General features: G+C 40.4%; 1 protein-coding gene across 1 annotated transcript in view; it reads right to left on the reverse strand.

The window, feature by feature from the left end:
* LOC104410937 (ecto-NOX disulfide-thiol exchanger 1) overlaps positions 1–25,837 on the reverse strand; it is a gene marked incomplete at its 3' end in the record, with an annotated part of 87,383 nt that extends 61,546 nt beyond the window's left edge. Inside the window, exons 1-3 of the mRNA XM_010021240.1 lie at positions 25,720–25,837; positions 10,233–10,367; positions 9,331–9,468 (exon numbers count right to left, since the gene is read on the reverse strand). Of these exons, the coding sequence (XP_010019542.1) occupies positions 9,331–9,468; positions 10,233–10,242 (148 nt within the window). The remainder of the gene's footprint in view (positions 1–9,330; positions 9,469–10,232; positions 10,368–25,719) is intronic.
* Positions 25,838–27,479: the final 1,642 nt, after the last annotated feature.

Here is a 27,479-nt window from a genome sequence, read left to right on the forward strand (position 1 = left end):
CCCAATGCTTCTCTAAAAATCACAGCAGCATAGTCAAAGGGGAAGAGCAGGTAGGAATTGTCTGCTATTGTTCCTAATGTGCACAATGGAGTTTGCCTATCCGACTCAGAATATCAGATAAAGAGTTAAACTGCTTATTCACTTACCACTATATTACTGCTGTGACAAAATACCTATAAAAAAAGCTACAGAATAGGCAGGCAGCTTCATAATCACTGTTGCTTTTCATGCCAATCAGTATTATCCTATTGTTTCCATCCAGTCCCTTACCTACCTGATTTATCTAAGTGAAAGAAAACACTATGTGCAATTTGGGCTGGGATTGACTCTTAAGTGTTCAGGCAGTGTTAAACCTACCGGAGCTCTCTATCACTAAGCCTTTCCTAAATAGAAATATCAAATAATTACTAAATAATGTAGGCATTGTGGTCAGGAGGAGGAGATTATAAAGGAAAATAATCTAGATGGAAGAGGACCATTTTTTAAGGAAAAAATATCCAAATAAGAAATGTGCACATACGGAAAAGCAGATAAAGTTGTCCTTCTTACATGAACAGATCTATTAAATTTCTGAAGCCACAGTAAAAGGGTATCTTCAGTATTTGGGCAGAACACAATCAAATTACATACTGCAGAGTATTAGAGCATTTTGTATGTATTAAGTTTAATTCTCTTTCACCTCCAAGTCCACTAACAGAACCACTCCAGTGACCAGCTGCTTCCCACTACAGAGACATTACTCAGAGCTGGTGATACCATGCACATCACTTGTCACCACCAGAGCACGGGAAGATGCAGTAAATCCACTGTTTATCTGGACGAAGTCAACGTTAGCTAACTATTATGTTACAAGCTCTCTCATATGCCCAGAGATTAGGCTTGCTGAAGCCCAACTTTCTTCTTCAACACTGACCATCAGAAGACATTTTTCCACATTCATCACCTCAGCTGGTATTTCACAGACTCCTGCAGTGATCTCGATGTGTATCTTTATGCACTTCGTGAGATCTAATTCTCATGCAATAAGCAAAGGGCATCTGAAGGATGGGTGGCAGAAAGAAAACCATGCTTACACCCTTCATCCCAAGGTAAAATATAGAAAGCAAGCTTCTTTTGTTTGCTCTCCAGGGGCCAAGCTCTACGCATCAACTTAGCCCATGCAAGCAAAGAGAGAGCCTGAAGAATAAAATATTTTATAGCCCTTGATTTGGGATGGCTGCCTGGGGATAAATTCATACTCAAGTTTTCCCCTCCCAAGGAAGTCTTGCTCTGTGATTCCCTCAGGCAGTGCCTGATCACTGTGCTCTCCTGACCGCACTCTGCACATGGACTGAGCTAACAGTCCTCTTGGGACTGTTCTCCCTATCTCCTGCAGACCATCTACACAACCTGTAACAGCTTTGGCTTAAGAGCTTCAGGTAGCATCACTTTCACCTTGCCTCCTAGACACCATGACTATGCTGAGCAGGTTGCTTTCAAATATCTGCCATTAGCAAGCCTTTTATATATAACCTGCTATTTATAACTTGTCTTTGATTAGTTAAAATGGTCAGTTTGCTCTTTCTGTTGATTTCTATCCACAATAACTCAATTTTCCCATCAGCAAACTGTATATCACATATCACACAGCGGTTACCCTGGATTCCCCATGTCAGACAAGGAACCTGGGATCCTTGATGGGGAGTGATGTGTGAAGGGAAAGCACCACAGACAAGCTGTGCTCTAAGCAGAAGTGAACAGTTAGCAGCAAATGGTTACCAACAGCCTCTTGGCTTACTTTATGCAGTGGGATGCTCATAATTACTCACAGGTTGTCTTGTCTAGAATAAACAAACACGTGGAAAATAGTGGGAATTGAGGCTTTCAAAAGTGATACAAAAGATGGGAAAAACTTTTGCAAAACCAAAATACTTCCTTATGTTACTTTACCGTAACTTCAAGTAACAACACGCTAAACAGATTATTGGTGGTATAATTACCAACATCCAGGGATTAAATAACAAAACAAAATTCCAAACCATCCAAACAATATGGATTCCATCATAAATTTATTCCAGAATACTGAGAATGTTAAGAAGAGTTATGGAAATAGTAATCTGTCTGTTTTCCTAAACTGTTAACTGTCCTGGACAAAAATATCACGACAGAGAAATGCCATATTCCTGAAAAACCCTTCACTTCACAATACAACACAAGCTTTGCACTAATTCCCTTATGCGCCCCCACTCACCCCTGAGTCTTGCTTATTTGGGACATTCAGTCCCTCATATCATGTTAAAAGCACTATTTATCTTTAAGCTCCAAGCAGATTTTAGTCATTATCCTCATCCTTGACCTCAATTAAGGTCTAATATAGAGGAGGTACTTGAATGACCTAAGAGACACACTTAACCCTATCATGTGTTAAAGGCACTTAGAATTTCTGACACATTTCCTCTGGCCATCAAATCTGTCTCTCCTTTTTCTGTTATAAGCTAACTGTGTTTGTTCCTACCACTTTAATGTTCCCTGGTGTGAAGTCTCCTTGAGTAACACTCACATGATAGAAAGTGTGATTAACTCTGCAGGCGCTTTTCAGGTCAATGAAAAAACCTAGTTGTTACACTAATATATAATACTTTAGAGATGTTCCCAGTGGCTCTGCATACTGGGATTCCCACAGAACCTATTTTCTTCCACTCTTGCTGCTTTCCTGTGTCTCAATAATAAAAATACATCATTTTATCTGAGTACAGGCTTGACGCTCATCCTTTAGAGCATGTTTCACATGTCTTTAATTATTCTGATTGCTCATTCAGGTAATTTAAATGGTAAATCTTCTCCTCTTGACTAAAATGCAACATTTCTGTAGTGGAGACTATAAAAATAAAGGAGGAAGGAACTAGAATAAAATTAGGAAAATTATATCATTTTCTTCCAAATATGCCTTATTACATTTCTCTAGATCCACAGGCTGTCTTGTTAACAAAACACAATGCATAAAACAGGTTGGGAAGCTGTAACAGCTGAAAAGATGCCTTTTGAAGATAGCTTGTAACCTCGAGGGGTTTGCAAAACCTACAGAAAACTGCAGATTTTATTAAAACTTTTTATATTTTCTTTTACTGCCAGATGTCAAGCCCATGCAGCATTCAAAACAAGGGTATACATGCTGTACGTTACTGTGCCACTGGCCTGATGAACTCTGCTAATGGCTACTTGTGGTCTGCACTTTATAGGGGCAGGGAAACAAGAGTGCTTGGAGTGCCTTCACCAGCCACCTATGCATTTTAAAGCTTACATTTGGAATGTGCTAAACTTCAGTCATTATTATTTAGTCAAATTATGGATGCTCAAGCATTTTTTTCCTTTAAAAAGTGACTACTGGTCATAATACAAATGGCTCACTTCTTTAAAACTTTTCAGTGGATAGACCCTGTAATCAATTAGCAGGAAGGAGGTCAGCATTAATTACAGAAAAGGAAGCTGTGTTTTGTTAGGCATGTCTTGGACGATTCAAGTTATGTGCACACTGGCACATTGGTTCAGTGGCTAAGCAATGAAGTGTAGAAGAAGGAAGCTTTAACAGGTAATGGGATAGCATGGGTAAAATGAAAAGAGACTGCCAGATGGCTGTCAGTGGCTCTAAGCCTCCAGTAATGGAGAGGGCGCAGAAGAAGTATACACATGAGAGTTGGCAGAGTCTTCTAGCCAGCTGACTTCTTAAAGACTTCAGCACTGCTTATTGTACAGTCTTTTTTTTTTTTTGGGGGGGGGAGGGTTGGGGAAAACTGCTGAATATAATCAAATATACCTTGATTTCCTGCTTTATTTGATTTTTCTTCATTAACGTTACAAAAATAGTACACAACAAGAACAATGAGGGATATGTTTACAATTTAGTCAGCGTATGATTATCTGCAGCGAGCAATAATTCATAAAGCATGCCTCATTATTTTATGGTAGAAAGACACTGAAGATTAAAGGACTTTTCCATAGCCAAGGCAGAATGGTGAGGGAATTCTTATGTTTCAACACACCCTTGATTTTTCTCAAATAATTCTTAGGTCTTCTCCTCTGAGTAGGAATCAGTGACCTCTTGAGAGTAAGAGTTTTCCCCCTGATATGCCCATCACATGGAAAAATGCTTGAGACTAATTGAAATCTGAACCTAATGATTGCCTTTAGTTACAATCTTCACTTTGAAGAAAGAAAGGGTTTGAATATTATGTCTCCAACCATGTGGAGGTCTTGAGCTAATAAACTTCCGGAAGGGATATTTAACCTCGTGTCTTGGGATTTAGGAGTCTCTAGATGGAAATTTTCCCTTTTTTTCTGTTCTCAGGAAGTAAGTGTGGAGTTTCAGAATTGCAGCACTTACTGTTGCAGGGGCTGCTTCCAGAAGTGAAGTTTTGCTGAGGTATGAATTGGTTAGGAAATACAACCTCTAGTCTGGGGAACCCTATTCTATATATTAATGATCAAGAGGAAAGCCCATCAGAGGGAGAAGCACTTCAGCACTGATTTGCCTTGTACATCTCTCCCTGTGAAGTATCTGATACTTAACGCTGTCAAAAGCACAGTCCTGAGTGAGGTGACCTGATTGGAACTGACAGCTCCTATGTTCCACTGAAATCAGGTCAAAAGACAAGTGTGTGGGGAAAGCAAAGACAAATGGAAAAACAGAAAGTTTGATGGGTCTAATATTTCACAGTCTCCAGTGACTAAAAAATACACGCTTGAGGCCACAAAAATGGTGTTATAGTTTTTTTGTATTTTTTGTTAAGCAAGAAGCTAGGCTTGAAATCTTCCTAGTCTCTGATTTCACTAGGATTTTGTACAACTGGTCGAAGTCTAACTTCAGCAGAAACAAGACTGGGGATCACCGAAAATGTCCTGAGGCTGAGGCCTGTTGGCCAGACTCCCATGGGAAAGTATGCCTTGATAACTGTCCTGTAAATAAGTAGAAGGTAGGCGTTTTCAGGCATATCCTTGACATCTAGACATATCTATAACTTTAATGGATGTCTGCCCTTGTGGCTTGTCATTTTTCCCTGTAAAAGCACAAGTATGCAGCACTGGATATGAACCTAACTAAGTCTAAAAGAATTATCACTTACGTACCACTCTTCATTTGTACTCGGGAGCTTCTGACATACACCGTTTTTGACTAACAAATGTTTAGGTCATATAAGTCATTCTGGAGAAAAGTATCTCAAAATTGCTTCATGTTTTTTAGGTCAACAGTTGTAAGAACACTAAATTCAGAAATGCCAAAATTGCCTTTAAAAAGCACCAATGAAAAAGCAAAATAAAACATTCTAAGTTGGCCTGAGGTCACTGAGTTTTTCTGCTAGTCCTAAAATGTAACAAAACAACAGATTTGAATGTATTTGAAAGATGTGCTTAAATAAGAGTTGCTGAGTGCACAGAGGATTTGTATCTCAAAAAGGTGGAGTACAAACTATCCTTCCCCTCTCACTTGACCATTTAAGGCCTGGATAATTCAAAAGCAGTTTAGCAGATATTCTCCAACCTTTCCAGCATTATTTTTTCCTCTGGACTGAGATCAATCATGAGAAAATTCAGCCCAAAGGGCAATTTTGGGGAAAAAATTGTAATCTGCTGAAAGGTAAGGTTTAGAATGAAAATGCTTTTCAGCCATAACTATTTCACATCAATCTTTAACACTTTAACTATTACATTATTAAAGTACAGTTTATTGTATGAATTACATATATATAATGTATAAATGCATATATTAGTGTATATGTAATGCAGTAGCCAAATATTATGGAAAAAGGTAAGCTTTATGAATAATAGCAAGTGTAAGCAAAATATATGTAGAAACAGAAAAGATAATATACAACTATTAACAAGAATTCATCTTTACAAATTGAAGGCTCTGACATTAGCCCAGATCAAAAATCCAATTCTACAGCACTAGGAGATAAGGAATTAAATAGAGTGAAGATATCATCTAAACTGGTATTAAAAGGTTAGCAGTGCTTAAAATTGATTAGTTACCAAGACTAGACAGCCTTCATCCCAGGCTGTGAGAAGAGCATTGGCCAGATGTTGCAGAAGCTTTAGTCGTCATTTTAACAAACTCTCAGACTAGGCAAGAGCTTCACAGATTGCAAAGTGGGGAGCATAACTGTTAGAAGGCAGGCATCCCAGCATGTTACGCAGCAGCAAAGTTAACAACAGTTGGCAAAAAAAACCCATCAAAAACCTTTAAAAAGACTTAATAGATCATATGGGCTTTGTATCTACGAGAACAGAAACACAATTGAGGAATTAGGAACTGGTTAGTTTTGGGAAGGAAAAGCTGTGAATGGACAAATCCTTTGGAAACTGAAAGATCAGAGAACTAAGAGATATGTCAGGATATAGACAAGTACCTTACACTAAATTTCAGACTATGGCAGGTTATGTAAAGATATCCAGGAAAGATGATGCTCTCTCAAAGATTAATCTAAACTATTTACTGCTTTCCTACCTGTCATCAAGGCAGGAAAGAAAGAATAAAGTAAGTTTTTAAAGACAGACAAGAAGTTAGCACTGGGACATGGATGTGTCATTTTCATCTCCGAGAAATGTCACAGATGACAGTAACAAAAGCAATATGTGACTGCTGACAAAGATGAGTTCATTACTAAGATTAATAGCAAAAAATAAAGTCAGAAAGGGCTGAGGACTAGATACTTGGCCAGACATGGTGATGCAAACTGTCACTGAATGCAGATACAGTAAATCTATTACAGCAGAGAAGCCTGTAAGTCTTTTCATGGTAAGTTGTGGTTTTGCCACTATGGATTTGCCATGAAGAAAATGTGTCAACAACCTATGAATCATAAGAAAATATAACGATGTGTCAAAGCACCTATTTACTTTGAAAATACAAGAGTCTCAAACAAAAGAAAGCAAAAGGAAAGAAAAAAGGTTCTGCACCCATAGAGAAATCAGACAGCACTTCAGTAATTAATATTTATTACTTATGGCACCTTTCGTACATAGAAAATGCTGAACAAATACAAACTGACTTGTACAACACTCCTACAATACGTGATACACATACTTATGGAAATGACAGTAGGGAGCTGCCAATGAAATAAATTCCTGGAGATCATCCCTTGTGGGGAAAAGCACTGCACATGAGATGAGGCTGTCATGTAAGGATTGCATAGCACACCTGAGGACACGATTTACATGGAAACTGGAGAGACAGAGCAAGAGAGAAAGTCAAAAAGGTGGGTAAACCTCCATGGGATATGCAATCAAGATGCTTTTAAATGAAAGCAGCAGAAGCTGATTTTGACATGTGGCTATTTTCAGGTTTGGAGGTAATCGCATTCAGGCTGAGCACACCACCTGCAGGCAAAGCCCCATCAGAAAATGGAAAAAGCTTTTTTGCCACCAGCACTTAGAATCATAAAACGTCCTGAGCTGGAAGGGACCCACAACAATCATCAAGTCCAAATCCTGACTTCACATAGCACAACCTAAGAGTTAAACCATATATCAAAGAGCACTGTCCAAAAGCTTCTTGAACACCAACACACAATTACCTGAGAAGTGCGTTCCAGTGCCTGGCCACCCTCACATTGAAGAACTTTTTCTTAATAATGAATCTGAACATTCTCAGTCGAAGGATTAAGCCACTCCTTCACACCGTATCATTGAACACCAAAGAGAAGATATCTGCACTGCCCTCTCCACACAGTCTCATGAGGAGTTTGTAGACAGCAATGAGGTCTCCTCTCAGCCTCCTTTTCTCACCTTTTCTCAGCTGTTCCTTTTAAGTCTTGCTCTCTAGTCCTTTCACCATCATTGCTGTCTCCTATTGAGCTTCCCATCAACCAAAACCACCAGACCTCTTTCTGCTGGGCTGCACACCAGCCTCTTTTCCCCCAGTCCACATGTACATCCAGGATTACACCAGAATTTGTCATTTTTCCTGGTTAAACATTATGTGGTTGGTGACTGCCCACTGCTCTACTCTATCCAGATGTCTACAGTAGGCCTCTCTACCCTCAAGGGAATCAACTGCTCCTCCTAATTCAGTATCATCAGCAAACTTAGTGTGGACTCAACTCCTGCATCCAGGTAATTGATAAAACACTGAATAGAACTGGCTCCTGAGGAGTGGGGTGGCTTTGCTTGTTTCTTTTAATTGGGAGTGTGGGGTTAAAGCCAGAGACCAAGGATCAGTTTACAGCCTCCACCAGCTAAACTCTCTGCTTGAGACTGATTCATTATAAATGAGCTTTCTTGCAGCTTAGTTTACCTGCCTGTAAAACAGGTAATTCAGAGCCAGACCATCAGCTGTGATCTGGCAGAGCTCCACTCAGTTCCCAGTGTCAGAAGGGGACATATTTGGCCAAAATTAATTGTCACGCATCCCTGGTGAGGCAGGCAGAGGGATTTACATCATGACCTGCCTTGCTGCATCCATGACTACACGGATGGGCACAGACATGACAGGATGATGGTCTGATCCATATGTTGCACAGCTCTTCTTAAGCTGAAGTGACAATGCACCTTCCAGAGGGGATCTGTCATATGCTTGGCATGTGGCTTGTGTCTATAGGGCACCCACCTGTATAAAAATATTTTTTCCCTACCTCACAGGAGCAATGAAGGTTTATTAATCCCAACTAATTGGGTCTCTAGTGTTGACAACAACGTCTGATATGTCCAGGCTTGTCTGTGAAACACAGCTGATGATTGATTTCAGAATGTTCTTTTTATTGTTGTTAGAATAACCAATCCTCTGTAACGCTCTCCCCAACTATGTTTGGGAAGTGAAATAACAAAATCAAACAATGGCAACCTCTTGAAATTCAATTTATGGAGTCAGGCAGAAAGTAAATAAGCATACACCTGATGGAAAAACTTCACCTCACTAATAGCAACTGAGCATATGAATTGAATGGGCTCTGTGATTTTCTGCCCAATTAACATAACTTCAAAATCATTCTCCAGTCAAGAGTTCCCAGCCCAGGGTATTCCTTGGCAGAACCTCAAGACATCCTGCTTGAACAGAGAAACAGAAACAAATGCTTCCCTTACATAACCTGCCTTCGGATCCCGACCCAGCATAAGGATCAGTGGTTTAGTTGTTTAATTTCCCCAAGCAGTTTTGGCTTTTCCACAAGGTTAAACTATAGTATGGATTATATACCTACTATAAAAAGAGACTAATACATGGTATGCAATATTAATCATAGGTGATGTTTTCAGAATATAAAAATATAATATCATCAGAAATCATTCAATATATTTTTAAAAGGACTCAAAGAATTCATAGATGGTACAAGAAATCTCTTTAAAAAAGAAAAATCTTACCTGTCACAAGCTGCTGCCCAGCTAGTCCTACTGGAACCATACCCAGGTTATTCATAGCTGTAGCCCAAGCTGTCGGATCAGTAACTGACATGTTAAGTTGTGTGGTATCTATAGCTATACTTCCCAAACCATCAGCTGCTGCAAGAAAAGAAGCACACTGTAAGTAGAAAAGTCAACGTGACAAGATCTTTAACCAAAGTCTTAAGTGAAAATGAGATATCAAAGCCACTGCTTATTCTGGGTTTGTTTCTTAATTATGGTTCACCTTTTAGACCACTGATAACAGTGCTTGCTATTGTGTAGCAAAACATAAAGACATTGGAAACATTCAAAAGATATAAAATGAAACAAGAGTCATTTGGGCTGGTTGTATGGAAAACTTTTTCACCATAAGGACAGTCAAACAGTGGAACAGGCTGTGCAATTGCCACCTGTGGCAGCTTCCCAGACTCAACTTTAGATAAAGGTATAAGCCCTGAAAACCTCTGATATGGCTTAATTGTATATAGTCTGTGACAACTTGCCAGAAACGTGTTGGGAGAACTCAGGAAAAGAGTTTCCACTGGTCCTCCCATTTTCCATAAAGGTGTGGGATTTTTTGTAAAAGATTTAAGAATACATTAGCACTTAATTAAAAAGAGGTCAAACCAAATCAATTCACTTTGGAAAATATCAAGGGGTTTTGCCTAAAAAAAAAAAAGAGAATTACGAATATGGCATGGATTTCCCTGGGCTGTGCAAGCAAGAGTGGGTTGGATAGCTAAGGAATGGTATTTTTCCAATACTGAATCCCCAAAATCAAGGTGTGATCACACATTTTTGTTTCACCCCTCCCCACTCACAGCTGAAATCAGCTCTTTCCAGCTATTTTCTTACAACCTTTGCAGATCTGAGAAATTTACCGGCAGCCATTGTTTTTCCCCAGTTCCTTTTGCTCCTGTTAGACCTCTTCAGCTAGGAATAATCAATTACTGTATTAGCAGCATCTTGACATGGGATATCACTGAACACAGGGCCCACACACAGCTCATTAGGCTCTGAAAGAGAAAAGATGAAATCAGCTATCAAGTGCTGCAGTCAGAACATAGTTGTAAAAAACCAGACCGCTTTCAGAATCATAAAATCATAGAATGGTTTGAGTTGGAAGAAACCATAAAGATCACCTAGTTCCATGTATTATATGAAACTCTCACTTAAAGCCCCCCTTGTACTGTCACTACATGCCCTTGTAAAAAGCCCCTCTCCAGATTTCTTGTAGGCCCCTCTAGACACTGGAAGCTGCTCTCAGGTCTCCCCAGAGCCTTCTCCAGGCTGAACAAGCCTAACTCAGACTGTCTCCATAGGAGAGGTGCTCCAGCCCTCTGATCATCTTCGTGGCCTCCTCTGGACTTGCACCAACAGGACCATGTCCCTGTTATGCTGGGAGCACCAGAGCTGAATGCAGTACTGCAGGCGGGATCTCATGAGAGTGGAGAAGAGGGGGAGAATCCCCTCCCTCCACCTGCTGGTCACGCTCTTTTGGATGCAACCCAGGATATGTTTGGCTTTCTGGAACGTGTTGAGCTTTTCTTGTCAAGCAACACTGCTGCTGCACACTCCCTCTGGATCAGAACACCCAGCCTCCTTGCATGCATTTAGTGGCTGCTGTAGAGTTGTTTCAGCAAATGCTCAACTTTACCTGAACAAAGAGTGCCATGTATGAACCTGTCAGACTGCTGAAAAGCCCTTCACAAATTAGGTCTTATCAGTAGCTACACAGCCTCCTTGGCTTGAAGGCCTCAGCTGAAAGAACATATTAAGGGATGAATATGATTTTTTTTCCCACTGTTAATAATTAACTGATGTTGCAAGTTTCAAGGAAATAGTCTCCTGTTCTGAGATAAATAGGGAAAAAAAATACACTGCAGTGAGTTACACAATGGAGCCTGCAGGGACATGGTAAAGTAAGAAAACCTAACAAAGCTAAGGAAGATGCCTCCACCTTAAGTAACACTGTATCTTTGGCTCACAAAGGTTAGTTAGCTCAAAGCAAGGGTGGAGTATCTGTTTCTAGCTAAAGCACACTGCTTTCACCAGGTATCTGTCAAATCATGAATTTTACATAAGGATAACTTCTTGCTGTTACTGTTGTTTGTGAAGCTCACAACATCAGCACACCATTGGTCAGAAAGGAGGCTGAATGACCGAACAGGTAAGGGGTGTGAGCAAAGGCTGTGAGCTCCCAGAACTCACAGCAGAGGGAGAGAACACTGGGGTGAGGATGACCACAGATATATATGCTCATGTTATTCCTTGTGCATTAGCTACATGTGACTGGCTGGCCTAGAGCTCTGACCTACAGTGTTTGGTATTATTGGCCAACAACTGACCACATGCTTACAAGTGTTGGGGAGGTCACTAATGCTGTGCAGGTGCATCTCAGTGACCAGTTCAGCCTTAAGATATTTGTGCTGTCTTTAATAAAGTACTCAAAAGATCTAAAGAGGTTGCCAACATGAAAACCCTAAGAATTCATCTTTAGAAAAGACACAATTAACATGATTATGCTGTATTTTAGCTTCGTGCCTCCTACACTCTTCTTTTTTTCATGTGATGTGCATAAAGTACAAGCCAGAAAGTTTTGTATTATAATTCCCTGAGATTGTACAGATCACTTCATAGGAACCTGACCACATTAGTAGCTGTGAAAGTGAAGGAAGAGTCAGGATCAGACACTGCTGTACATTTTTTAGTATACTGAAATTTTCGAACAACCACTATGCTAGGTTAAAAAGCATTTTGTTCAAATCTGCAGTGGGCCTATTTAAAAGTCACTATTTATCAACTCTTAATATTGAATTTGCAATTCCAGTTCTTACTTGATCTCCACTATTCATTATAAATAACATAAAATAATTTTATCATAAAATTAGCTTTTAAGTTATGTCTATAAACACCAAACAAACATTGAACCAAAGTTCTCTGCAGGGAATGTGACTAACATAAGGCAAGCCACCCAAGATTTATGCCAAGTTTTTAAAAACTGGGTGTCTCCTGTTCAGTTCCTTAAACTTGTACTTAGTTCTTTCCACTCAGGCTATAAACTTCTGACCACAAACATCTATTTCAAGGTTAGAGCTGGCTGAATTATTCCTTGTCAGTAAGTTATTTCTCACACAGTACAGCCCCCCTCGCTCTTTATGAACCATTCCCAAATCAATCTTGATTTACAAATATATGCTGAGTAGCACAGATGAAAGTGGTTCACTTCTTCCCATGACCAACAGTCTTGATGCAGGAAGGCGCATCTGAAAGCCAAGAGTGATGAAATGCCTTTTCATACCTTTCTGTGTTGTTGCTTGTCTGCATAATGCATCACCCTGACTGCTGGGGAGGAAGGAGGTGCTGCCCCATGGTTTTGAGGTAAAGGCATTTCAGACAGGTCTGGATTATTGGAATAAGATATATAAATGGGTGTCAGACTCTCTATGACACCCTCTTTGTCTCCTTGTTTTACTGCCTTGTGAAGTGTGCCCTAGGTGACAAGGTCTGCTGCCAAACTCTACACTCTCTTTCCCCCAAACCCACATTGAAATTGTATGAGCTCTGCCAGAAATGGGAACTGGTCCATAAGGAATCAGACACCGAGGTAGACAAATGCACCTCAGTCTACTGGGAATTAATAGATCACTTTTTTGGCATTTGCCTTCTTCATGTTATCCACATATTTCAGACTTTAATATACTTCAATGAATTAGCCACAAGTATTCATTAAACTCCTTGTGTTGGAGGAAGAACATAGCACCACGAGTATGAAATAAAGGAGAATCAGTGGGTTAATTGGTGAAACACCTGTTGTACTATGCCACCAGCTCTGTCCAGTGTGCCATGAAAGTATTTGCTTGAAACATCACAACCCATTCTGGCTTTGGGCACCTTCGCCTTCTCTCTGGCCATCAAGTCTACTGCTTTATCAGCAGGACCTGGATGCAGTGCAGGCTGAACCAGGGGATAAAAACACAAAAGAGCATGTGAGAAGCCTAAAGTGGAACTAGTTCTATCTAACCTAGAACTGCTGCAGGCTATTTTCTCAGTGGAAAGAAAACTGAACAACAAGCACAAACGCACTTATGAACACTGAATAATTTGCAGCAAGCTGTAGCCAGAACTAATTGTACAGCCTGTAGAAACTAGCTCTCTTAAAAAGAAAAATACTAATTGTGAACATCCCTTCTACTGCTAACTTGCTGGTAACATTAACACAGAGCAACATAACATAGTTAAAGTAATCTCACAGGCATTCCACACCTGATTTAGATTCAAAAATTAGCTTTTGTTTAAAAACTTCTGAAAATTCAGATGGGGAAGGTTTCATTAATGCTTAAGGTAAAATCAGCTTTGGGCAAATTTCAGCATTTCTTTGTATAACTCAGACACTTCACTATTATACCCTTCATGAAACTGGAAACAAAACAAGCCAGAGAAACAAATAAATCCACTCACCAGGTTATATAAGCAAAGTGCTGTGTTTGATGAGAAATACATCTACTAGCAAAGATTCTTGCTTTCTTAAAAATAAAAGAAACCACTGTGATACTGCTTAAACAGGCAAGAAAGTGTAAGCTTATGCAAGATCCTGTGTGTCCTTCGCAGATATTAATCAACACCATTTCACTGACATCACACCTTTAGAAAGCATTCCTGATTTATTAGGTACTCGCCCAGGCATTAATGACCTGAAGATACATGTAAAAGAAATCTGTGTTTATAAATCCTACAAGGATGCTGGGGAGGGACTCTTCATTAGGGACTCTAGTGGTAGGACAAGGGGTAATGGGTTTAAACTTAAACAGGGGAACTTTAGGTTAGATATACGGAAGAAGTTCTTCACTGTGAGGGTGGTGAGGCACTGGAATGGGTTGCCCAAGGAAGTTGTGAATGCTCCAACCCTGGAGGAGTTTAAGGCCAGGCTGGACAGAGCCTTGGGCAACATAGGTCAGTGTGTGGTGTCCCTGCTCATGGCAGGGGGGTTGGAACTAGATGATCTTAAGGTCCTTTCCAACCCTAACTATTCTATGATTCTATGAAATGTTTGTGCATGGTAGTAGCTTTACTCCAGGGAAGTAACTTCAGAAGCAAATAAAGCCATAAGCCCAACTTACAAGAGAAAATGTGTAAAGTCTTCTGGGCACTGAAATTCCTTGAGGTTTGGGAGAAGCAGAGATGTTAATACAAACTTCCTTATTTGAGAGCTTCTGATTAACAAAATTTCAATGCCAAACACTTTGTAAAACGATTCCATGTAACACTTTTTGTGTTCTCTCTTTTTGCAGACATAATGCAAGTACCAGCCCTCGAATGGCAGATTGTGGGAGACATTTAGACTTTCCTCAGACAGGTTGTCAGGAAGATAAAGCACTCTCAAGTCCATACCAATGAGCACTTCTCAGTCATAGCAGTCACAGCAGATTGTACTTAGTACGCATATTTTATACCAGGCAATTAAATGCAGTTACCCAAATGAATACAGAAGTTGGTTATATATTGTGCATCAATTATCACAGGCAATGAATGCCACGAGACAAAGAAATTAACACAACATAAAAGTAATTCAATAACATAGCAGATTGCTAAGTTAAAATCCTACCCTTTAGATATCTATAACAGACAATGAATTACGACATGGAGTGAAGCTGATTAAAAGCACCACTGTAACGACTCTCTGTGGAGTGCCTGGGTCAGTGGCCAGCCACAGGATGCAAAGAGGAGGTTCTTCACCCAACTTTGACACCGACCTGCTGGGTGACCTTCAGTTATTTCACCTCTTTGTCTAATTTTAGTGACCACTAAATCCTTCAAGGAAAAGACTGATGCCACCAACCTTATAAAACCCGGGACTTCAAGTCACAGAGAGGTTAGATGTTGCCTGTTCTCGAGACAACACAGATGGGAAGGAGCAATGTGGTATCTTTTGAACTGTAATATCTAAGTGAATTTTCCGGTTCTTAGAAGAATGGCATGTGAAAGTGTCACTGTGCCCTGTGATTCATAGGGCACTGGTCATCAGGTTGGTCACACTCCATCTGACCTGCCAACATAAAGGTCATTTATCAGGGTAGCTCCAGCTGTCTTCTAAAATATATTAAGCATTTTGTACTGGTTCTTCCCAGTGTTTTATCACTCCAGCTGCAGACAGCACTCCCAGTAAAGAAGACAGAAAAAGAAAGGATAGATGGTCACTATCCACTTCTTCTGATCATGTTATGATAAAGAAGAGAGCTGGGAGTAGCTACAATGAACACAATACTTCTGTGCCGCAGCCATCCTACCTGGAGCACATGACAAAAATAGAACATCTCCAATGTGACTCTGAAGATGGCTTTTATTAATTATATTGCATGTGCGGTGTTTCAAGAAGAGGCATTGTCTCATAGTTTGGCATGATTAGTGGTATGTTAACACCTAGAAAACCTCACCTAAATTCTGAAATGCAAAAGGTGTTGAAGGAAAATACACATTTCTGACAATGATTTGCAAAGCAACATTTACTAATTAAATTAGAAAAAAATATATGAGGTACCAGACCATTATTTTTTTAAGAGTTATTTATTTTCTGTGATGGGACTCTAACTTAGGTACCTAACGTATGCTTCAGCCCCCCACAGCTCTACTGAAGAGAGGCCAGTTGCTTTCCAGGGTCTCCAGGGAGTCACCCTGTTTACCTGGTTTTGTCTGTCACATGTCCCTTTTACAAGAGGCCTTTGAAAGCAAATATTGATTCTGCAGGAACTGGCACTTTCCTTAAGAAAACACCTTCATTAGGCAGAAGCTAGTGAAAATAAGCAGGATCCTACTCTTAGAGCCTCTGGTTATGTGTACACTTGTATGATCTGATTTTTTTGTCTTATGAATGAATTATAACACCTCGGCACACTCTAGATTATGCCATTAAAAAACTATGTTGTTTTATAAACTCATAACACATATGCTGCAGTAGTAAGAGATTTCACTTTTCACTATGTACACTGAATATGTAGGTTTTTGCATAGTTGTAAAGTATCTTTTCCACCAATTTTCACTGAAAAACAGATGATAAGTAAATCACGGCCATACTGACAGGACTAAGAAAACTTTGAGAAAAATCACAATATATTTACAGTTCTCCCCCTAAATTTAACAAAATCAATTTGCACAAAACACATTTACTGGAAGAACTGCTCATTTGAGATGCTGCATTATTTAAATCCTCCACCCCAGCACTTCCTGAAGATAAGACACGGCACACACAAAGGCCAGATTTCCCTAGGAATGCAGAACACTGGAAGATTTCAACAGTGAGAAAAAAATAAAACAAAGGTCTTCAAGATAAACAGGTGTTCTCTTACGATGCTCCTTGAAAGGTCACCCAGTAATATTTCATGCTAAATCCTGACCTTCACTGGCATCTCAGAGCAAACACTTAACAGGTTACAAATGCGATTTTTCTTTTGTGTGTACTTTAGCAGCTGCAGTCTGAATATGCTAAAGTCTATAAAAAACAGAATCTGGAGGCACATTAAGCAAAGCATTATAGAAGTCCAGCTTAGTTATTGAAAAAGCATATGCAGTTCCAAAATCATCTGGAAGGGGGGAAAAAAAGGTTGTTTGGTTGGAGTTTTTATAAGGAAAAAAAACCAAAACCCCACAAAGCGAGCTGGGACACATTTCCAGAAAGAGCATTTTAGTTTCCTGGCTAACCTAAAGTGAAATCACTCCCATGCCACCTCCTGTAAAAATGAACAGAGTGATGGGAAAGCCCTGTCTGTGGCAGAGCCCTGGGGACAGTATCATACAGTCCATCATCAGCAGGTGAGCCTCATTATTGAATTTCCGAATGAACACAGGCTGCTCTCTTCTAGCCCCAGAAGACCAGGAGACAGTAAAGTATCACGTGGCAACATTACGAGTGGAAAATCTATTTTAAGAAACTTTTTAGAAGTTTCTAAAATGTATTCATTATCATTTTTCTTCTCTTTCGAAGCCTGTATAATTGAACTCCTGGAGTTAAAGCAGCCTGTCTTTTTAGGCAGAGATTCATGGGGGAAAAAAAACCCTTGTCAATCAAACTATTTTCATATTTTTAAAATACTCTTTTATCATTGGACCAAATTGTGACAAGAGGTGACATCTAAGTGTCCTTGGTTAAGTGTCTGGGTGATCTGCGGAGCACTTTTTTCCAGATTATTGAAGCAATCTGAAATCTATTGATCAAAATTTTATGCAAGACCATCAAGTATTCTCCCAGTGACAGGTGCTAAACTGAATTTCTGGGAAAAAAAGTTTAGGCTTGTTTTGTTTGTTTTAATTCAAGGTTTTTGGTGATAAATTCTGCTTCAGAGAAAAACTCACTATCTCTTCTACCAACTTACATCTGTCCTTAGTCCAAAAACTGCCATCCCGTCTTAGCACAGCACACTCAGGATCTTTTCTCCAGCTACAAGCTCTAAATTAGTAGTGTGATCCTTGGTCTCATGTATCTTGTATTCCTTCCATCCCTCTCAGTATATCTCCTGTTCTTCTCCATTTACCTCACAATAGGTTTTTTTGCTTTTCCTTTTTTTTTTTTTTTTTTCATTTCCAGCCATTGACTCCACGCTTCCCCTTATAATGGAGGCACAATTCTTGCCTTAATCTGCCATGGGCCATTCCCTCATCCAAATATCTTGTCACAGCCAAGACAGTATTTTTTGATAGACTGTGCTGGTTTTTTAGGGAAGGGAGGGATTCATCTCACCTAACTTTAGCCAATGCAGCTGTCTATGCCTGAGCTTTCCTGCTGCCCTCATTGCAAATGGAGAGGACCAGATACTTCTGACAGTCTATTTCGGACACCTACCTCTAGTAGGCAATGAAACACACCTTGGAGGTACACATCGCAGTTCTCTGACTAGAATTCTACACTGCAGTTTTGGATATGGACATCTGCTTTGTCAGACACTCATGGGATGACATGAGCTGGGCTGAGCAAATTGTGCCTTGGGAGCACAACCACCACTCAGCAATCTGCATGCCATATGAATCCCAGTTAGACACTCAGTCCCAAGGGACTCAGCTCCCACTCCTGTCCTTTGCCTGCCTGATAACTCCAGCACAGTGAACCTCAGGAGAACAGAAATCATGAGTCAGTTTGCAATAGCTCATGAGAGTGTCCCCAAATATAGATACATACGGATATTTAGAGAGATAATTTGCTTTCCGGTTGTTTTTTTTCCCTGCCTGTCCTCAGTGAATATACCAACATATGACTATTAGTGTTTGGCAACGGGAGCTCCCACTCAAACACGTTTCCTACAGCTGTGATGCCCTATGTCTGCCTGGTCTCTGGAGAGACAATTCAGCCTGGACCTTTTCTTTCTACTTCCACATGAATCCCATCTCCTCAGCCCCTTTTCTTTATCAGACGCTGAACTCCCTTGCTCCTTGTAGCTCCCACTTTAAAGATCGGTGTAGATCACACACCCCTCTCAGCTACCCACAGTCCCCTATTTCTGCTCATCAGCCTAGTCTAGGCTGCTACTGCCTTTCTTTATCCTTTTATGCCATGCTTGGGGGCAGCATCTTATTTTGGTTAAGTGAAGACAGCTACAGGAAGTTCCCCTCTGTCCTTTCCCTTTTCCCAGGTTGCTTGCTGTGGGTAAATGAGGGGAAAAAAGATGATTTCCAACAACCCACAGGATGGAGCAGAGTTTCTGGACTCTGTGCTCTGTCATACCCACCAGCTTTCAGAAGAGGTTGAACTAAATTGCTAAGCAGGGCCAGGAATTTTGTCTGTTTTCTAAACAGTTGTGTATGGGATAACTAACAAGTTACTGTAGGGCTGCAAACTTAGGAACATCACATACTCTGTGGGTGTGATCTTCTTCACAGGACACCTGGACACCTTCTTTTCCATTGAGGGAGAAGCAATCCATATTTAACACCAGGTCAGGTAAGGAGAATACCAGTTACTGTGCATCAGCTATGATCAGGCAACAAACATGATTTTGAGGCTTTTCCCTCATAACTATCTGTGGAGGAATCAGGGCAGAGGAGACTTGAAGTGCAGATCAGGGTGAATATAATGATGCTAACAGCCCTCCCTCTCTCCAGGTGGACCTGCTGTACCTTTACCCAGCCAACAAGCCTCCCCTTCTCCTTGCCTTCTGTATGTGCATTTGCTTTCTTCAATTCATCTGCAATTCTTCAGGGCAGGAAATCATGTGGATTTTCCCTCAGGCAGGGCTAAAACCTACTAGAGACCCAGCACTCTGAGCTGTAATCGGACTGATGCTGGCTTTAATCAGGAGCCCCCAGGGCAGGGATGTCAGGGAGACAGAAATGTTCTGAGGTCCAGGGGCAAGGCCACACTCCTGCCAGTCTTCTGCAAAGCACCTTGTGCAGCCAGGCTTTTGTCCCTTTCGAGACTCTTAAGATGCTACTGTGATGTAAAACTCAGAACACTGATGAAGATAGCATCCCCCTCTACTCATGCAGGCCCTCCCCCCTTTCACGTAGTTAATAATCCTTTCACCCACCATTTTACAAAGTGCTGCATGTTTGTTTGTCTTGTCTTATTTGAACTATAAGCTCTTCAGGGCAGAGAATTTGTCTTTATCTATGTTGGTAAAGTACAATGTCAATTTACTGCACTATATAAATATTTTCTAATAACAAGGGCAATAACAAGAATAATGTATTTACTTTACTGTAATATAGTATTTCCAGGCTGCAATACAATCAGATACAACCCAAAATCAACAATAAGATGAAGGATTCGCAGAACCTTTAACTACGAACCAGAAGCCGTGAAGTCATTGTGTGAAACATTGGTAAATTAGTTACTTATATCCATAAATAGCAGTTGTTACTGCAGTAAAAATCCCTGCAAATTGGCCCTCTGGAAAACATAAAGCAGAATGTAACCAGTGTAAACCAGCAAAGCACTGCTTCACATGTGTATTATAAGGGTCACAAATGGCCTTCTAGTTACTTTTTAAACAAACGTAATGTTAATACTTTCTCACTGCAACATTATGAATAAAGCATTTGGCCTGTAGCTAAGAATATGGTAACTGATGGCTTTTGACTTGTTTATATTTTCATCCAGCAAATTTCTCTACCATACTCTCCTGGGGCTAAATCTTGACTTCAACTCTTGAATGCACAGAGGACATAGCCCGTGTAAAGGGCATTGGGATGCAGCAGGTTACCCGAGCTTCCCCCGAGGTAGCTTGATGGCCATCGCTCAACACCCTCCCTACAGCAGCACAGAGCTCTTCTGGCACACAGGAGGAAGAACAGGCTTTCAGGGTCAGTGTCCATGCCTCTTTGGCACCATCTCTGATCATGTTGTTAATGGTTTCTTTGCTCTTTTAAGCTCCAAGGTATCAAATTAATCAAAATAATTGTGATGATGCAAGGGATTAAGCCGACAGGAATATGAACTGCCCTTGTTCATCCAGGTGATACTACAGGAGGTGCAATGCAGATACATGTAGAGAACAAAGCCCCGTCCTTTGAATTTACAGTCTGAATAGAAAATGCTTTGTGAGACCAGTGTATTTCTGTCTAAAATATATGGTTTAATTTAGGAGTGCCTGGGTGACACTAGCGGCCTGTGATATATAAGTGGTCAGGTTAAATGACCTTTTATGTACCTTCTTGCCTGAAGCTCGGAGCAACAGCAAGTGGAGCAGTTTGAATGGGCCCCATTTATTATTCTTTTAATTGCCTGCTAATATTTCTTTCAGTAGGAAAGACTAATAGACCCCTTCTGTCTCCAAATGTCTTCCAAACTACCCAAAATTGCAGTTCAGCCAAAACAAACCAGGAGTCTTCGGTTCTCTGGAAATGCAAAACCAGACGGACAGGGATCCAGGAGATTCCTGTTTCTCATATAGCTCTGCAATAGACCTCAGGCAAGTAAGCTAAACTGTCTGTGCCTTGATCCCCCACCCATGAAATGGTGTAATCCTTTCTTTATCCCACACTTTATTAATCTTGCCTAGTCAGGCTGTTCTCAGCTTATGGGGTATGTCCAGCATCACAGGACCATGACCTGGGCCTGGAGATAACACAGGACTGCATTAGGTTGAGGAATATTCTTTTTACTAGTAAAAATCAAAACCAAAGCAGAGTAGAACAAACAAAAAAGGACAAAGATCGCATTTTCTTACGGAACCACTGTCTATCCGAATGTGGAGAAAATAGCAAGTTTCCTTTAAAAGGACTTGCAATTGAATTCACACTCTGTCAGGTGTAAATTACAGCCTGTAGCTCATCTTGTTCTATCTACAGCTCCTTTCTTAGTCATGCATAGCAGCAGCGTACAAAAATATTTCCTGCATGTGATCAAGCGAGTATGGGCACATAAGATGCAAATAAAACATGAGACTTTAAAAAAATTGTTTACTGGTATCTTAAAAGAAAACTTGAAGTTTGTAATCATGCCATTTTTTGGTCAGATAACTGATTTACTTGGGAACACAATTGTGCTTGGGAACACAATTTAAATAAATCTATAAAATATTTTCTTTAGGAAGTTACAGGGAACTGAGATAGCTAAAAATAAATGACAGAAAAAAAAAAATCCCAGGAACACGATTCCACTGTGCAGACACAGATATAGTAGATCACTGAAATTAAGTCCTGACCATAATAGAGCTGCACAGTGGAATAGCATGGGAGAGATGCTTTTGATCTTTTCTTTCCCAGTGTTCTACACAAGACCTTCTGATTGCATATGCTTTATGACATCTAATAGATTACCTTAGGCAAATGTCTATATGCCATACTAAACACTGCAGAAACCCAGTTTCATCTATGCTCATCTCTGAAACAGTGAACTCCTCCCCCAAGTCCCATGAGTTGGTGACACTGCAAAGTGCATCACTGGCATACAGTGAAGCATCACCAACTTCAGGAGGAGTCACCAGATGGAGTTGCAGCACTTTGGTGTGTTAGTCCATATTTCAGGGTACAAACAAGATTCCAGCCTTGGTAGAAATTCAATGCTGTTAATCTTCTTTAGGACAACTGTGGCTAGGGGCAAAGGACAAGCATATTCAGTTTAATTACACAGCCAGAAACGCCTGAGCTAGGAAGTTCTCTTTTAAGTTGGCAATTTCCTTTTATTCAGGAACAATTTAAAAAGTCTTAATTATTAAGCTATCTATATAAAACTATACCTCAGCTTTACTACTGATTAGCTCTCCAAATGCTTATCAGTTGGTGAAGACTTGATATCTGCCATAGCTCAGAGGAGAAGCAATAATTCTCTAGATGATAATCAAGCCCCTTTGTTGGATACTCAAGTTAAGTATTTGTTTGTTTGAATAGTGTATGAATAAAAGTTTCATGTGGTTTCCCACTGAATGAAAAGAGATGCCATACCTGCTACAAATGGTTACAGATCCTCTGAAGAACCTTAGCTTCCTAGTAATCAACATCTGGGACAGCAAATTCACCCTAATTGGGGTCCATGTTTCTAAGGGGGTTTTAATGGTGGAAAGAGTCATGCTCCATCTCATCTCAGTGGTACTAAGATTCACGTCTGCAGATCCATCACTGAGAATGGCCTGGCCTCTATTATCATTGATTGAAGCATATTAAGTGACTTGGCAGAAAAAAAAAAATACCCAAATTTGAAATGTCAAGAGACAGATCCAGCTAGTTTCGCATCCTGTTGTTATAATATACCTTAATTACAGTTAATTAGGAAATACTGTTCCTGGTGGAAGAGCATCTGACACAGTTTTTGTGGGTGATTAAACATAGAACAGAATCTGATGCATTTGTTGAATGCAGGATCTATTTATTATCACTGTACAACTCAGTGTAGAGTATCATTCCTATTACATAAGAAAACAAAAGAAAGTCACAGGGCAAAAATATTTGCCTTGCATCGTGATGCTTCAATATTCCCTGCTGTCTTCCTTAATTTTCTGCTGCTGGCACCTTAGGACTTTAGAGCATGATACAGCTCCCACTGAAGTTAATCAGAGGCTTCTCACTTGGCTTCAGCTCAGCCACATCAGATCCTAAATGAACAGAAACAGAGGAAAAGGCTGAGGGAAAACAAGTGCTACAGGGATTGACCTCTGTGCAGTTGGACACAGTGTCAATGAGGGCTTCGATACCATTTCTGAAAGAGTAATCTGTGATTTACTGGAGGAGTGCTATTAGCCGGAATCCTTTCCTCATACAGTATAAAACATAAAAAATGGAAACCCAGACCAAAGCTATGAGCTCAGCTTCTGCTGGTGTCAATAAGGTTTGCTCACACTCATTGATCTGTGGCTGTATATGACCCTGAAATATGTTTTGCTGGGCTGCCTGAGACCATTGCTCATGCTTAGAATAGAAATGGCAGGATTGGTTTTATCACTAAGAAAAAAGCAGTGCATGTCTTCTGCCCAAAAAGTAACCAAATTACAATTTGTGAAGTAATCTTTTTTCTCAGTTAGGAAAAGGGGGTGGGTGGGGAGGCATTATTGGCTAGATTGCTTGTACTAGGAAAAGCCTTGTTTTTCACAAACTCTGCACACTGTTTTCCTAAGCACTCATTTACTCTGAACTGCAACAACTGTGATAAATCATTTGCTATTTACTCTTTAGTGCAACTATATGCTTTGGGCAAAGGTTTTTTTTATTATTATTATTTATTTATTTTAAAAAGCAATACCACTTTTTTTTTTTAACGCATTTTTTCCATCCCCAGTGATGGATTTTATCTTTGATATGTGATCCAGCTATTTAACTACCTCTTACCACTTCTCCCATGAATTGTTTATACAGCAACTTGGCAGCGTAATTTGCATATCACAGGAAAGATCCCATTACATGTTCCCAGAGGTGTGGTTTCACCAGCTTTATCGCTTTCTGCCACCTATGCATATCCCTGGAGCAGAGTGTCTGGTTAATCCAGAAAGGCACTTCTTGGCTGCCAATAGTAATTAAACATTAATGGTGCGGTTACAAAATTTTCAGTCACTCAAAACTTATCTCCTCATTGTCTTCAACAAATATAATACCTAAAAACGATATTTATCTTTTCATAAAAATTCTCATGCCCCAGGAAGATCACAGAGTGTTACATGTACTGTATCCTGCTCAGCTGTTGCAGACTCGGCTTAAAATAATTAGACATGGATCAAATGCACAAAGAAAGAACCGTTAAAAAGAAGGGGAACAGAATAACTCAATGTACCACAGAGAAGCTGGAGAAGATTTGGGGCTGGACACAGTATTTGCTCTCCAGACTCTTTATCTAGTGACAATGGGGATAAGGGGACAATGGCTGTAACTGCAGGTTTCTTGATGATGAAAAGCCCATGTTTGGGTGTATTCCACATTATTCTTCACCCATTGTATGAAAGATAATAAAATGACAGCAGCATAACTTTCACTGAGAAGAACACTTCAAGAGCACTATAGCAACATCAAAGCATACAACCACTGGGAATCAGGAGACAGAAATTAAAGGGAAGCCAGATCGACACTGAACACCAACATATTTCCTTGCACAAAGCATTGCTGTCTCCAGATGTTTTCCCAATAAGCAAACAGTCCTGTGCCTTCAAATAGAGTTGTCCAACATATAGTGGAAGGAACAAACATTGTAGGTACCAAATCTTTCTAACTTGATTGTCCGTGTGCAAATCCACCTTGCAGTAAAAGCACATACGAAATTTCAGAAATGCAGACTCAGTTTGGGTGAAATTTGGAGCCCGAGATCTAGAGCAGACTTATTAACAAAAACAGCCTTCTCAGAAAGTACCCCAGGCAACGACAGTAACACCCCTCGGTGGCAGACACCGCAATAGCCACCCAACACCTTTCACTCTAAGCAGTATGACAAACCCACAAAATCCCTAGTATCACAGAAGGCTGGAAGAAAGAGAAGGCATTGACTCACTGACAAAACTAAGTGGCTATTGAGTCAGCGGCCTTTGAGCCACGAAGTCAACCTCAGTGAACAGTGACTGAAACTTGTTATTCTCCCATAGCCCAAGAGTGCGTTATATAGTGTGATAGCTGGCAGTCACAGTGACAGAGCAAAAGGCAGATTAAGCACAGCTGTCCCCTCGAGTCCAGGGATAGCCTGGTGGGCAAGTAGGAAAACCTGAGCTGTTCCTGCCTGTTTAAAAGACAGCATTTAGTTTTTGAGCCTGTCAGCATGATCCTTTGTGAACGCATTGTGTTTTCCTGACATGCCACCCTGACATTTTGGTTTAGTAGTACAAAAAAAACCCAAACAAAACACAAGCAGTAAGGTTATAAAATCAAACATTATGTTTTCTGCATGTTAAAAGTATTGCTTCCACAGAGACCTGGAAGCTCAAACTGCTGCAGCGCTGTATCAGTACATGAAAACCAAAAAATGGAACTGACCTGGGTTTCACGGTTCAAGCGTGCTGTGGCAGGGATCCCGGCACTACTTCCAAATTCAAAGCTCAAATAAACACAGTTGTAGTTTCTTGAAGTGGATGCTTTTAATGTAATCTGAACAGGGTGAGAGAAAGGGCATACTCTTGAAGCCTGTATTTCTTAGGTAGAAGTAATCCTGCCTGGAGAAGCCTGTCTTGTGACTGTCTGCTATTAAGACTGTACAGGAGAGAGGGAATGTCTTTGAGTTCACATACTTAATGCTCAGTGGTGTGTCTGCGGAGTGGCAGGAAATAAACAACAGCAAGGAGGGGTTAACCAGAGACCTGCTGGCTAAAATCTATACACCTGGAAACAGAAGGGAGAGAGGTGTGCGGTCAGGTAGAGTTGAACTGTTTCTAAGAGGGGGATCAGCCACAGAGCTATCAGGCACAAAGACACCTATCGCTCAGCCACAGAGCTATCAGGCACAAAGACACTTATCGCTAACTGTACCTGCTTTCCATCATGTCCCTAAACCCAAAAGAGCAGTTGTGCATGTCATGCCAGTCTTCCTGAATGGATCTAGGACATTCTCCTAGTCCCTAGAAAGAGCACCACTGGAAAGCATCTGTACGGTACGTAGAAAGAGAGGACAGAGAAATACGTGGATCTTCATCAGAATATCTACAACTCCTTAATTGCACCCCAAGATGTATTCTCCATCTTATTTCCCAAGACAGCTGTTTGCCTTCTGGAGAAATGCCACCATTCTGCCACAATTGCATTAGAGAATCTCTATGCAGAAGGTCAGATGCAAGCAAAAATGTCTCTGAGCCTGATCTGAGATGGCAGAAAATCCCTTTACTTGGAGCTTGTCTACCAAAATTACACCACCTTTCTAAGAGATTTCCCCTTTTTTCACAATTGACATATCAGGCAGGAAAGAGAAGTGCTTGCTGAAGACATCCGCAGTGGATGCAGACACTAGTCTGCAGCTGGGCATGGAGCACAGCACAAGTCAGAAAGTCCAGACATGGGGAGGGCTTGAGAGGAAAAGGCAGAACAGCTGCCCATTATGCTTGGAAATGTGCAGAGCAAGAATGAGCAAAGCAGTGCTTTAGAAGAGCTTGTTCAGCTGCAAGTTGTAAAGGATACAGAAGACATTTTCCAGAAGATCTGTCACAAGCACTGACATTGGCAGAAATCAGATATGTTTGGCATTTTGTTATCAATCTTCCCCGAACTCTTCTCAGAGAAAGAACTGGGGTACTGGCCGCCCTCCAAAAAAAAAAAAAAGCCCAACAATTCTGTAACAGAATTACTGGACAATGGCATTGAGGAAACATTCATCGTAATGGAGAAACATACTGTAAAGCATAATGTAGTACTGTGGTTGCATACATTTTTTGCATACAGAGTGTTTACAGATGCTAATCCGGGCAGTTTCATATCTCTAGGTATTTACTCTGTGCTTGTAAAATGAAATGGCATTTTTCATTCCATCTTGACTGGAAGAGAGAATACATTTAGGTTATAAATTGTTTAGAATTACTTGTTAATGCTATCAGCTTTTCTGTATCTGCTTGTAGGAGGGACAGGAGAGAGATGGATAATGCTTTACTGTAAAGTCATAGAGGAGAAAACCAGAAAGCTTTGTTTTTGACATGTTTAAACTGTTCAAATGACAGGAATCGGTTGCCTTGGAAGCAGATCTGCAGTTGAATGAAACCTTTCACCTGTCCAACATATGAAATATTTATTATCTGAGGGTTACTAGAGATTAA

Source organism: Nestor notabilis, unplaced genomic scaffold, assembly GCF_000696875.1.
Source record: "Nestor notabilis isolate BGI_N333 unplaced genomic scaffold, ASM69687v1 scaffold1959, whole genome shotgun sequence".
NCBI classification, from domain to species: domain Eukaryota; kingdom Metazoa; phylum Chordata; class Aves; order Psittaciformes; family Psittacidae; genus Nestor; species Nestor notabilis.